This window comes from Physella acuta, unplaced genomic scaffold, assembly GCF_028476545.2.
Source record: "Physella acuta isolate Inbredline_101_S28 unplaced genomic scaffold, ASM2847654v3 ptg000453l, whole genome shotgun sequence".
NCBI classification, from domain to species: domain Eukaryota; kingdom Metazoa; phylum Mollusca; class Gastropoda; family Physidae; genus Physella; species Physella acuta.
The window spans coordinates 1-14,388 of record NW_026731972.1 but is presented as its reverse complement, the minus strand read 5'-3'; the positions used below and the strand labels follow the sequence as shown (position 1 = coordinate 14,388).

At 32.7% G+C, this 14,388-nt stretch overlaps 1 protein-coding gene across 3 annotated transcripts; it reads right to left on the bottom strand.

Moving 5' to 3' along the window:
* Positions 1–341: 341 nt before the first annotated feature.
* Positions 342–9,824, bottom strand: LOC131943343 (transmembrane ascorbate-dependent reductase CYB561). 3 transcript variants are annotated; one of them, XM_059303407.1, is made up of 5 exons: positions 9,765–9,824; positions 5,988–6,211; positions 5,615–5,823; positions 4,947–5,104; positions 342–4,761 (listed from the first exon to the last, which is right to left on the bottom strand). In XM_059303407.1, the coding sequence occupies exons 2-5, from the start codon at positions 6,202–6,204 to the stop codon at positions 4,602–4,604; spliced, it is 744 nt and encodes a 247-aa protein (XP_059159390.1). In that variant the 5' UTR covers positions 6,205–6,211; positions 9,765–9,824; the 3' UTR covers positions 342–4,601. The 3 variants fall into 3 exon arrangements, with proteins under 3 accessions (XP_059159390.1, XP_059159389.1, XP_059159392.1); XM_059303406.1 differs by lacking the exon at positions 9,765–9,824 and adding an exon at positions 7,012–7,075; XM_059303409.1 differs by lacking the exon at positions 9,765–9,824 and adding an exon at positions 6,900–6,979.
* Positions 9,825–14,388: the final 4,564 nt, after the last annotated feature.

The window sequence follows — 14,388 nt, the reverse complement described above, 5'->3', positions numbered from 1 at the left end:
GACAGATGTGTGATAAGGGGAAAGGGGGCACAGAGTGATGTCACACTTTTGCTTTTTAAAAAATAATGATAGAAACTGAATTGTAGCAATTATTTATTTTAAAAAAGCAAAATACCAGATAAGTTTTTTCTTCTTCACAGGGATCACATATTTTCTTACACCCCCCCCCCCCCCCAACCTTGACTCCATTAATCATATGTCCATGTGACCTGAAATGATGTTGGGTGAACTAACAGTCCATGGATTTACAGCCCCTTTTAAAATATGGCAAAAGGGTGCTAATTTCATCATCAGACGCCATTAAAATAAAAACATTAAGATTGAGATTTTTTTCAACAGTCATATATATTTATTTTCTCTAAAGGACATCACATTTCAAAATCACAATAAAACAATAAAAACAGCAGACAGGATACTGTATACATTTACTACAATTTTTAATGTAGTTTGAAATTTGTCAAAAAGAAAATATAAGCCTATCAAAACAATTATTTTGCTTATTTGTATTATTTTTAAAAAGTTATTCTGTTCTTAACAAATCGTAATGTATATGTATCAATGTATCTAGAGAGAAACATGGTAGCTACCCCCTCCCCCAATATATTTCTAGCCTAAAATATAAAAATTAAACAACCCCTTAATTTTTTCAAACATTAAATAATAAAATCTCCCTAAGATTGACATATTATTCAAGTAGGTTGTTTAAAAGTTGTCTAAATATTATACTTGCAACATACTTTAATAGAAAAACAAATCGTTTACAGTGAGTTAAATATCAATTTTAAGCAACACCAATTTGTAGAACTAATAAATGTTGTCTAGATATATAGACAAGGTATGCACAGTAAAATAAGAAATATATTAAACTGTTTTATCTTTAACAATGCCACTGGACAACATTTAACACAGACACAAATTTTGAGCTTACATGGATGTGATCCACAAATTATGAAGTTTTAAAAAAACAGAAAATCTCTCAAATTACCATCAAAGTAATGGGTTTTGTGTATTAATTCTAGTGTGGTTTAGTGAAAAGCAAATGATAATACACAAAGTATTCCGTAGCTATTGAAAAAAGCATCATCACCCAAATCAATATACTTTGATATCAAGATCAAAACTAGATTAGATATAGTTTTATAAATATGTTTTTTTACTAAAGAATATAATACATGTTCATGAAACTGTGTTAGTGGGAAATGTCAAAAAAATTAATTGAAAAAATAACTATTAATCTCATTTTTTTCCAAACCCCAATAAAAAGAGATCACAAGTTTCGTGGAATAAAGGCTAATAAATAATACATGATGTTATACATTAAAAAATGGAATTGAAAGTAAGAACTTTGGGGAATGTGCATTAACAACTTTTCTCAGCTCTGTTAATATTAAATTATTACAATATAAATCTATTAGGTACTTCATCTTTTTCCCCATTGGCGCCAAATACTTCAATGGCAGTGGCATGTAAATGGATAGTGTGGTCAACCCAGCCACCTTAGTTTACCTTAACGTGAGTCAGGAATCCATACATGAGTCTTTTAGGCTAGCAGCTGTGCACTCTACTATCAGACCACACCATTCTATTACTTAGGTACTTAGCAACCCAAAACTATAGGACTGCTCTTATTTTTTACACTAAATGACTTTAGGGTAACTAATATTTTTATTTTTTGTTAAGTTGTTTTTAACAGATAAGATATAATATAAAACCTTTATATAAAAAAAATGCTTAAATTTTTTTGAATTAATGAAATGTCAATATTATATATTGAAATTATTTTAATATACATGTATGCCTCCTATTTTCTAGCATTTTCTTCATTTCATATAAATATACATTAAATCAATTCTAATGTAATAACAGTAATTTTTCTATAAAATTTGATAAAGCTCAGGTTCTGATGGTTACTCTACATAAAAACTTATACTGATTTGTCAATTAATTCAGGCAATAAAATATAGGCGCATCTCAAAACTTAAATCTCACAAATATGATATTTTTTTTATTTAATTCATCCTATAAAGAGCAGTGATGTATGTTTTCCTTCTTTAGTTCATACTGTCCAGATATTAAAGGGAGCAACATCTCAATATTTTATTATCAAGTCAATTATACCTGAATTAATAAAATTAATAGAGATATGAAAGGATAGAAATTAAACATTCTAATAAATTTTTGAAATTATTTTTTTTGTAATGAATGATGTTAATATAAATGATTAGAACCAGAACCAAAATATTTTTAAAAATTAAATTACATGGAGTGTTCTAATATTAAGCTATTGACAGAAAAAATAGCTTATTTTAGAAACAAATGAAAATGCAACAATTTTGGCTTTTATGTCAACCACCAGTATCACAATTTCTAACTTCTTAGCAGTATAGAAGTATACTTGATACAAATGATCAAAGCTAATGTAAAAAAATTAGTACAAACATTTAGCAAAACATTAATAGAAATACATAATTAAAAAAATAATAATTTCAAAATGTAATGGATTTCTTATTACAGATATGATCTGAGCTTCCTGGTAAAGTAACACACTAGAGAATAAGATCTTCTGTATAGGATTATAACTTGAAATGAATCCACGAAATAAGTATTATTGATATGTGGAGAAAATTAAACAATGCAGATCTTGAACCAGAAAAAAATCTGAATTTTCATAAAAAATATATATTTTAAGCTTTAATTTTTTTTCATAATTGTTTTTCACGTCACATAAATTTATTTTGCAAACAAGTCATGTTACAGTTGAATTAAAAACAATTTACATGTTAGAAATTATCCATGAAAAGAATACCTTGTTAGTTTAAGTATTTTTTTTTACAGATCAGAAGATATAACACAGGAATTTCAAATTCAAAAACAAGAGAAATAAATCCATCAATAACATAACAATGCCAATTGTGATTTTTTAAACAAAAATATAAATTCTAATAGATCAACATCTGTTAGGGAGCAATTTAGGCAAGAACAAATTGGGCGTGGGAATATTCTAAGAGTAGATAGAATAGGGTATTAACAGATTATTAAATGGATATAATACAGTAACCTCACACTTCTAAAAATAAAACAAATTATAAATCATTTAACATTGTAGATTTCAACAAATGTCAATATCACAGATGGAAAATGATTTTGACACCAATCTACAACTTTTAAAATTACTGGACATTATTATCAAACATTATGGATTAAAGTCATACAAGTTTATAAACCCTTTAAATTCCTACATAATAAAATTTAAAAAATACAGAAAAATGAAAATATGTTTAGCAGATATAGTTTATCAACCTGTAACTTCTAAAACTAGTAAGAAAAAACAATGAAATACACCTCATGTTTACAAAGTGTATTGGTATCAGAAAAGATTTCACTAAAGCAAAATGGTTAATCAAAGTGGTTTACTTCCTAAATAAATATCATGCAGTACACAAAAATTGTGTATAAAAATATAAACTAAAAAGTATGTTCTATCTATATCTAACACATTTTCTTACAGTTTAGGGTAAAAAACAATGGAAACTCAAGAATGGGTAATAGAGCAGGTGATGTCAGTAGACTGTTCAAGTATATACAGGTGGGTAGTTTTATAAAATATCTGGCTGGCAGATTTCTACACAACCTAAACAAAAATGTTCAATAAAACTATATGGTACTATCCGCATAACGACTTGTGTATATAAAAAAAGCAACTATGTGAAACTATTGAATTGGTCTTTGTATGGCTTTAATACTAGAATTTAAAAATTGAAAGATTTTGGACTAAATAGAGCCTGTACTTCTCAATTAAGTTAAACGCTGAACATAGTGCACCCATAAACTAATGTCTTAGTCTTGTCCATTAATACATCTTTTCCGCCGTTACAAATTCAGAACTAAAAATGATAATTACAATATAGAATACAGCGAAATCATAATTTTTTAGAACAAAATGGTAATTAATTCCTGAGAAAAGAAAATTATGCTTGATAAATAATAAATTTACTTTAAAATATTTTCCTTAAAAGATAAATATTTGTCAATGTGGGATGAAATGGTTACTTTTCAAAAACAATGTTTATAATGAGCTCATATGTATTGCACTTGTAACAATAGATACAACCATTAAATAGAAATGACATTTAGTTTCATGACAACAGCAATTTACCAAACAACTTAAAACAATCACTGCACGTCACAGAATCACTTTCACAGACAATGGAATAATAAGAAATAGGAAGTTTATAAGTAAACAATGTAGGGTAATCACTAATCAAACGCAACTTTTTAAAAATCCATTAGCCAATATCAGCCCCAAACTTTACAAATTTCAGTTTTAATCGCTAAACTGTGTCATGCAACACTTTATCAAGCCATCAGTAGTGATCATTGCAAATTCACACATGGCTTACTTGCAACAAAATGTGCATAGATTTAAGCTAGCAATAAGAATGCAATTTCAAACTTATCTCTAGATAAAAAGTTTTATTTAAATATCTTAAGTAATGATATTCTTCTTGTAGGTGTTTGTAAAGTTTCACTTAAGCCATATAATTTTTATTTCTAAGCAATTGGAAAGTATACTTTTGACGAGGCATCCAATAGATCTGGTGCTAATTGTCTAGTGCTACATGATCTTCCTCAGGGGCCGGCTGTCGTTTATATTCTGGCTTAGTAACCAGGTAGACAACTAGACCAGTAAACATCAAAAGGATGATGCCTAAGCAGTTGATAAGAATTGCTTCAGATGAAAGGCTGGAATACTGAATATCCCTGTGATAAAAAAATTAGAGTAATATGAGAAAAAACTATATTCACATCACAAATTTGATATATACAGTTTTGTATTGTAAAGAGAAATTTTTTTTTTATCAAAACATTTTGTTTTAGCTGTTAATATCTGAATGGACTGTAACAAATGTAAAAAAAAATTATGTAGCCTTTGGGTTTTTACTTACTCTTTATGAATAAAGGCTTTCTCTGTAATACCCATTAAAGCAGTAGCAGTGGCCAAGATTAGCAGCAGCACACCCCAGAATGTATGGTATGGCATGTACATGGCGCGAGCACCCATTCCTAATTTTGGCCACAGGAAGGATACAAATCCAAGTACCCACTGTAATGGTCAAGTGAAAAACAATAACAGAGACAAAAAAAACTCAATAGTTATATAGTTTCGTTTTTAGTCATTTTTCTAAAGTATTAGACTATTTTCTTCTAACATTGCCTTAATTATACTTAAGTTAAAATTCTAAAATCAAAACACTGATCACACTATACAAGCTGAATTTTTTGTTTAATATTTTATTTTTGATATTGCTGACTTTAACAAAAGTAAATAAAGTAATTTTTTAAACCCAACAGTCTTTGAGCATGATAAGTTATTTTATTTGTTGCCAGAACCATCACTGCTGCCCTAGCTTACTTTCTTAATCCAAATCAGCTGCCCATTTCAGCTGGTTGGGCTTAGACTTAAACCCAGGAAACAAGCTTTCATTTTTGTCAAGTTATTTGATTTGTCAACGTGTGCACTACCACATACAAACATAATAATACCACACCTGAATAAACATTATAAAGATACATTCATTAAATATAATAATAAATAAATGAATGAGATAATTACCTGAAGTCCAAAGCAGACTACCACAAACAGTCCAACCCAGCTATGAAGAGAATACAGATTTGGTATAGGTTTAGAGTTCAGGTTGTGAGAGTCAAACACAGCCTTCAGGCCAACACTGGCAAAGATGAGTGCGAAGATGTGCATACAGGCGTGAAGAATCTTGATGAGAATTTTTCGGTCATTTCTGAATACACGATATGCCAATATTGCTAAAGGGAAAATATTTAGAGTATTGAATCCATTTATACAATATGACAAAATTTTCAAATAATGGTATAATACTTTTGTGTTAACTGAATGGTAAACAATGTAACATTATATCAAATCAAAAAGGTCACTTTTGCATATAAATGATGTTTAAAAAAAACCTCACCATCAGCATAAAGAAAAACCATTCCAATGATCATGAAAAGTGGATGATAGTTAAATTCATGGAGTGGATCACTTTGCCAAGCAAAGCCTCCCCGAAAATGACCCATCCATACAGCTGTGATAACAACTGATACAACACCGAGAACCTGCACTGCAAGCACAAGCCAGTTGAAGTATCGCATATCTGCGGAACTGGCAGCATTGCCGTCAAAATACATTCTTTTTCTGTAAAATAAAATAATTGTCAGAAAAACAAGGAATCTATAATTATAATAAACAATATTTCTGTATGAATTAGTTTTTCTATATTGATACTGAATTTTAAAATATATTTTGACTATAAAATATCTGAGTGACATTTGATTTTCCAGAGTATTGGTATTACTTATGTTTGACGATTGGTGTTCTGAAAATAGGTGTGTTAGCTTCTTAGTAGTATTATAATCTCAGGTTTAGTGTTTATGGTCAGAGATTAGGGTGAAGGTTATGGTAAGACTTGGGTTAGGGTTACGTTAATATTAGCACGTCATATTTGTATTATTTAACTACCAGTAATCCAACAACCTTATTGAAGAAGATTCCATTATTGTGGCATTATCAAACACTGGTATAACCCATGCTCTCATTTACCTTCCTTTCATGTGTAAACCCAAATATCTATACTACACACATTTTGCAGCATTAATGTGCCACAGGGATATATAATATGACTAGTGAACATTACAATCGATTATTTTAAGTCAAGTACCCAAATAAGAATTCCACATTCCTTGAATTGAAAAAAAAATTCAAACTTTTAAAAAAATATACAATGACATTATTAATGCTTAATAAACTCAACGTTATAGAGAAGAAAAAATTAATATTGAACAGCAAATTGAAAACACAATAAATTATGTGACTGCTATCATACTATTTTCTTTATTAGATAATCATTCATGTAAGTTTTTTATCTATAAAACAAAATCCAAGTATGTATTATGGTATACCCAAACAAAACTACACATTTACAAAGATAGTTCAACCTGATGATAAAATCCATTTTTAAAATTCTAACATGAACTCTTCTCAGGAGCAATAGCTTTTACACAGTGAATTAACTAGGTCAAACATAAATAGAGGATGATTCATGACTGCATATATTTACTGTAAAAAGAAAAACTACACACAAGAACTAGAGAGAAAAAAAAAAATATATATATATATATTTATGTAACTTTGGGTAATTGGTGGAACTTAAAGAAAACTTGTAACTTCAATTTTAATTAAATATGAAAAGGGTAATTGAATACACACAAAATGTGTTTTAACACATGACAACAGTTTTACAGTAAACAGCAGAGGTAGGAATTAATCCCACACAATGAGTCTAGTCTCTTTTATTAATTACATGAACATATGGTGAGCTGGTATACTCTTGGCCAGCCTTATCTCTTATAATACTACTATTTAGCTTGCCATCTGTTACAAATTGTTATGGATCCTACACACTACAACACAATCTAAGTAAAGAAATTAGTATGGGATGGTGCACATATTATATAATACAAAAATATGAAGATTTTTACCACCCTCATATAACTTTATATACAAATTCATAGACAAACCTCTCATGAGACCCCACTACTATACAATTTTACTGCTTAAGTAGTACTCTTGTAATCCTCAAGGGTTTTTTCATGATCAAATAATGAACAGAAAAACAGGGAGAACCATACTCTCATACATTTTATTTTAGAGATTACAAGACAGATTATCATCAATCATAGATAACAAAGAGTACAAAACTGTCAAATGTGAGTCATGTGAATTTGTGATAGAACAGTACCAGCGAAAAAGAATAAGCATCACACTCACAAAATTACTATGTAGATTGGAATAGATTTATAAATAACTTGACAAAACATTAGGGTAATTTAAAAATGACAAGACTTAAGATACTTTATTTTATTAATTTTGTATATGTGCTTTTATTTTTTTGTAAGTACAAAATGCTGCTATGTCACACACACCCTGCCCTCAGTAATCGACATCATCAATGGATGATCCTAATGCATGTTTGTATGATGTATATTTGGTAGTGTTATAGTATTATCATCTGCCCATACAGCTAAATGGAGAAGATTTACGAGAAACAAACACATTCACATATCTGGGAAGCGTGATCAATAAGGACGGGGGAGTAGACGAGAACATAAAATGCCGTATCAACAAGGCTAGATGTGCCTTCAACTCACTGCGCCAGATGTGGAGGTCCACGGCCCTGTCACTCCGGAGCAAAATTGGGATTTTCAACACGAATGTTAAGGCAGTGCTACTCTGTGGCTCTGAGACCTGGAGGGTTACGAAGACAAATACTGATAGGCTACAGGCGTTCGTAAACAAATGCTTACGACATATACTCAAAATAAGATGGCCAGACAAAATATCAAACAAAGACCTGTGGCAAATTTTAAAACAACAGCCGATAGAGAAAGATATTAAGGCCCGTAAATGGGGATGGATCGGACACACGTTAAGAAAAGAAAAAGAAAACATCGCAAAACATGCATTGGACTGGAATCCCCAGGGGAAAAGGAGGGTGGGCCGGCCAAGGAAAACATGGAAGAGAACGGTTGAGGAGGAGGCGAAAACAGCTGGGCTCTCATGGGCACAGATTAGAGGAGTATCCCAAAACCGAGTCCGCTGGAGATGTGTGGTTGCAGCACTTTGCTCCCCAGGGGCCACAAAGGAGTGATGATGATGATAGTGTTATCATAATAGACACATTCATCTACACATTTTATTGGTTATGTATAATATATAGTGTCTCCAGTAGTATTGTGTCAGTCCTTCCTTCTTTCCATCATCGGTATGGACACTTTGTCTTTGCGAATAGAGCTAGGGCAGTTTAAATTACATTGCTGGATAGGGGCAGAGGAAAATCTGGTCAGATGTTCAAGAGGGCATTGGCTCATTTTTTTTTTCATTTCCATGAATATCTGTATCCACACCAAAGTGTTACCGGCTGCCAAGCTGAGGGAATATCCATACCAATGCGGGGACCACCACCCGCACCCAGCGTGGTGTGCTGAGGGAATATCCATATCCACACCAAAGTGACGTATATACAAGGGCTGTAACAAGGGACATGCTACCACCACCACATTGCGGGTTAAGGGGAAATCTGGGCGGATATCCATGAGACTGTTGCATCAATCAATCAATATTGCTGTTATAGTCTAATATAGTAGCAAAGCACGAGTATAAGCTAGTAAAATATAATTAATAATATTAATTCTATTATATTAATTTAATATAATAGAATCTAGATCTAGATTCAAGAAATCTAGGGCCTAGGCCTAAGGCGGCCTAAGCTTTTTTTGTGTTGTGATTTTTGTACAGAGTTTAGGCTAATTACTAGGCCTAATTAATAATTATTAATATTAATTACAAATTTCAAATTAATGATGGGCCCTATGCTAGATCTAGATCTCTAGAAAAATATTAGGATGATAATTTTAAAAAGGAATAGTAATAGACTTAATAGATCTAGATTCTAGAGAGATCTATCTTATCCAAATCCAGAATATTTCTGAGAAAAGACTCAAAAACTAAAAAGTAGGTGTAGGTCGTAGGAGTAGGATACTTTCAAACTTTGGTCCCTTTGAATCACTAGATTTACACGTCTAATTCAATGGATAATGATAAACTGTTGGACTAAACAAGATAATTCAACGCGAAATATTTATGTTGATTAATTAATTAACTTGCTAATGTAATGCACACGAAGACTTACGTTTTGTGTATGTGCCGATACAATATGTTGCCAGTAACCAATTACACGACCATATATTTTATTATTATTAAAAGGTCAATTCGTAAAGGTTGTTTCCGGCGAAGTTTGTTACGGTAAATCTTAAATTTTTGTTTGTTTGATCTCAGGTAAAAAAAAGTTTTTAAAAAAACAGAACTAGATCTAGATCTAGATCTAGAATCTATATGTTTATCTAGATTAAGACTAGATTCTAAGTGTCAGTGCACTTATTGGAACAATTTTACATTTCTGACCAACCAACAAATGTTATAGATCTATAAGCACTTGGGGGGGGGGGGGGCACTTGATATTTTCGGGGGGGGGGGCGGTCAACAATTTCCGGGGGAGGGGGGAGGACACTGGTAAAAGTATATGTTTTCTATATAAATTCCATTTCGTTCGGGGGGGGGGGGGGGTAGACTTTCTCCGAAGAGATGCCTGGAAGAAACTCTGATCTTCATAGACCAAGATCACTATCAGCCATAATGCGCACACACGAATTCAGTCAAATAGAATCAAAGGGCATCTTCCATAAATTACGTCATACTCCTAGGGGGAGAGAAATCGGAATGAGTGACGTAAGGAAGGGGGTTCTGAAAGTGTGACAATACACTTTTGAATTTTCAAAAGGAAGGTAAGAAACTTAATTTTAGCTGTTAGATAGGTCACTTAGTTCGTGTTTTTAAAAGTCTGCTTTGTGAATCGCAATGTATTTTTTTTATAAATGGATTAATATAGATCTACTCAATGTTGACCGAGCTAAAAAATATTTCTTAAAAAAAAAAACATGTTTAAAAAATAAATAAAACTTCGGTTTCAGGGGGGGGGGGGGGGGTAGGCTAAGGTGTAACATAATTTTAGGAGTGTGACTGCAAAGACAACAACAAATTAAATCAATGGATAGTGACCAGAGTGGCACTGCCTCACACTCCGGAACGAAATAGAAAAATATATAATTTATTTAGAAAAATATTTTTAAACCAGCGTGTCCCCTTTCTTCCCCCCCCCCCCCCCCCCCCACCCGAAAGCTTCAATTCAAGTGCCCCTGGAGAAAAAGTCTGGGGGAAAAACTACTATCGCACTTGTTCTTTAAAGCTTTTATAACTGAATCCATAATGCATTTGTTGTTTTCTGAGCCATGCACGACAACACTAAGCACACTTTTATTTTACAATCTAGATCTATGCGTACTTAGTTGTTAGGTCTATCTCTCCTAATTTCAATGCAGGACTATCCCTCAGCATACCATAGCATTGGCTAGCTTTCCATATTCTACTTTTTTACCTCTCCAACATATGTGACTCAATTTCCTAAACTTATAAATTCCTCCACTTCCTCTATTTGTTGATCTTCTAAGTTTAGTGGTTCTTTGACTTTGTATTTTATTTTCAAGACTTTTCCAGGTGTTAATTTCACTAAAATTTCCCTTCCTTAATGGGACGAAACCAATGTAGTATGATATAGCAAAAATATTACATGAATTATTTCCCTTTAAAAGAAAAAACACGAAAGGGGTGAACTCCCAATGTGATAAAAATTTCACATTAAGTTACAGCGATTGGCAACTGTACTCGCGAGTTGGTTTCTGTTATTTTAAATAGCAAATTAAATAAAACACTATTATACCATTTTAATATCGTTATGGAATAGGCCTGTATATCCGTCTATAGTCTATTATATATATCTATAGTATAGGCTTTATGACTCGTGAAACAATGGATGCGCCGAGAAAACTAAATATACAGTGGTTCCTCGTGTGCTATTGCCATTAAATCTTTTTAAGATACGAGCCGTCAAGCGAGCGGTGTTTGGCTTTGATGTACGAGCAAAATTCGTAATACGAAGAACCGGATCACCCTGTTTCACATTTCGTGGAAAAGAAACACCCTGAAACAGAAGCAGTTACTCTTCCAGACTTTTTTCTCCCGGGGAGCAGACACTGGTAAAACTATATGTTTTCTATATAAATTCCATACCCTTCAGGTGGGGGGGGGGGGTAGAAGAAACACTGGTTACTCGTAGTTTTGCTGTAACATTCACAAAGACTTGGTACTTTAATTTTTTCAATTAGCTTCAGCTTAGACATATAGGCCTACATCTTATCTATGTTTCTTTCAGACATTTTGCCTCACCAGGGAGCATATTTAAACTTCCGGGTGTGCTGGGGTAGGGGGAGCAATGAGCATGCATCAGTAGAGGGGAGATAACCTGAACAAATTTGCGGAAAGGGAGGTAAAGGGAGGGACGCGCTGATTGTTTGATGGCTAGACGCTTACGACTTTTAGGGAAGTGAATTTTTAAAAATTAACACGAAACAAACTTAAAGAAAAATTTTGCGTTGAAATGTTTAATAAATCTGGTCCCAAAATTTCACAGCAGAAAGTTTACAAGCAACAATCATACACTGGCATTATATAAATACATTTAAAACACACTGGGATTATACGTTACAACAAATGTTAAAACAGAAAATCTAGTTTCTCATATTCAAATCAAAATTAGTTTTTTTCCTTCATAAATTGGCCCAGGTAAATAAACAGAACTGCTTAATAAAGAGAATGTGATTACACCTATATCATTAGGCCAATGTTTCGTGCCCTAATACAATGCGAAAAGGAATCAAAACATAAGTAAAACAATAGCCTTTCCAAAATAAAACCACTAATTATAATAAAAAAAACAAAAATAACAGTTCTGATAAGTAACATTTTTAAAATATTTTTTGCAGCCTAACGTATGCCTACTAGAGTCATTTGTACAACTTTTAAAAGTTTAGAAAAAAAAACGAAGAGAAGTCTAATTTAATGAACACGAAAAAGCAATGTAGATCTACATCTTGTGTTTTTATTTATTTAAGAATGACTTGAATGGAAATGAGAACACGATTAGTACTTTGACTAGTTGCTTGAATATTTTCTATAAAATGAAGTCTGAAAGTCGAATGGTTAAAATAAAACCTCTAATGATCGACTTTCCATGTCGCTGCTTATTACAACAGTCATATATTAATGATTTACAGTTGTGCAACTCTGATATACTGCTAGCATCACGCCCCCCCCCCCCCACCCTTTCCCAATGGACACTGTATTATTTTATAATAATATTATCTGGTAAAATGCATTTGCAGGCGAATGATCGTAATTTTTGCCCATAAGTTGAAGAAGTTAAATAATTAATTCAAATCAATAGATTAAAAATCAACAGAATAATAAATAGTAACATAATGCATAATATATACATAACGTGTTGCATGATATGTATATAATGTATTGCTTGTATTGCTTGTATTAAAACGTTGTTTCGTACACAGTTGCTGTACCAGATCAGTCCTCGTATAGGTAACCCAGGTAGGAATGTAGCGTCAAGTGGGACGGTGCTGAGGCATAAAACAAGGAACTGGACCACTGACCACAGCGTAACTTGACCATGTGGACACCTGTGGGGTGGGAGCGGACCTGGCAGGTCTGAAACACCTGGGACATGCGGTTCATGGCATCGGATACATCCCGTAAACTCATCGAGACGAACTCCGCCCGCCGGGTCGGGGAGTCGGAGATGGCTGTTGATGTTTCTCTACACACGCTCTGGAAACGTTAAAAAAGTTTAAATAAATTAAAGGTAGTTAGGTTAAACAAGTTAAAGTTAGCTAGGCTTAATGAGTTAAGGTATTTACGTTAAATAAGTTAAAGTTAAGCTAAAAAGTTAAAGTTAGGCTAAAAAGTTAAAGTTAGTCTAAAAAGTTAAAGGTAGTTAGGATCAATCCGTTCAATAGGACTGGTAAGTAGGTCACCAACCAGTTCTATGGCTCATGGAGGTTTTATTCAGCCGTAAACGGGTTGGGGACCTACTTACCAGCCCTATTTAAGTGCTCTTTCAGACATGACCAACAGTACAGTATAAAAAACAAAGTGTATTTGTTTATTTGCTCTCCGCTTATGATATGAGTGGTCGTCATGATTGAGCTTAAACTCCACCAAATCCAAGACTTTTGTATAAAGCTTTACTTTGAAAAAAAAAATTGAAACGCCAAATTGGCCGAAAAATATTAAAAGAAATAAAAGCAGATTGTTTTTTAAAAAAAGAGTATATTGTTTGTCTAGATTTCAGCCCCCTAGTTCAGTTTTCTATAACATTCTAAAAAATTGACATTAATGTTTTATTGATTGAAAATGTTTTTGTTTAATTCAATTTATCCATGGTACGTGAAGGGAGGCCCAAACAAAGGCTTCCACTTCCTGGATTCGAGCCATAATCAACCGAATTTGCCATAACTGAATGGTGAACTCTAACGAACAAGGCAATCATTGTATTTTGGTAACAGCACAAACTCGTTCAACTGTTGACTTGGTTTGGCCATATCTGGTGTACAGGTGACTTTCAATGCCTTGCATTTATAAGGGGGGTGGGGGATTCGATGTCTCTATTGCACTTACGGGACAGTTTCAAAAAATATGTTGAAAAAAAATGATCCACTTAAAGAAAAATAGTCACTCCTTAGGAGTCGTCACATTCGTATTTGGCGGGCGAGGGTGGGTTCGTAATTTTGTAAAGTTGTGTAATTGGGTGGGGGGGGGGGGGGGGGTTAGCTTATTATTTCGCGTCAATA

Bases quoted from the DNA above. Each gene is read 5' to 3' on its own strand.
- LOC131943343 (XM_059303406.1), bottom strand. The intron at 5,105-5,614 runs GTAATTATCTCA...TGACCATTACAG, and splicing joins TAGTCTGCTTTGGACTTCAG to TGGGTACTTGGATTTGTATC. The intron at 4,762-4,946 runs GTAAGTAAAAAC...TTTTTATCACAG, and splicing joins AAAGCCTTTATTCATAAAGA to GGATATTCAGTATTCCAGCC.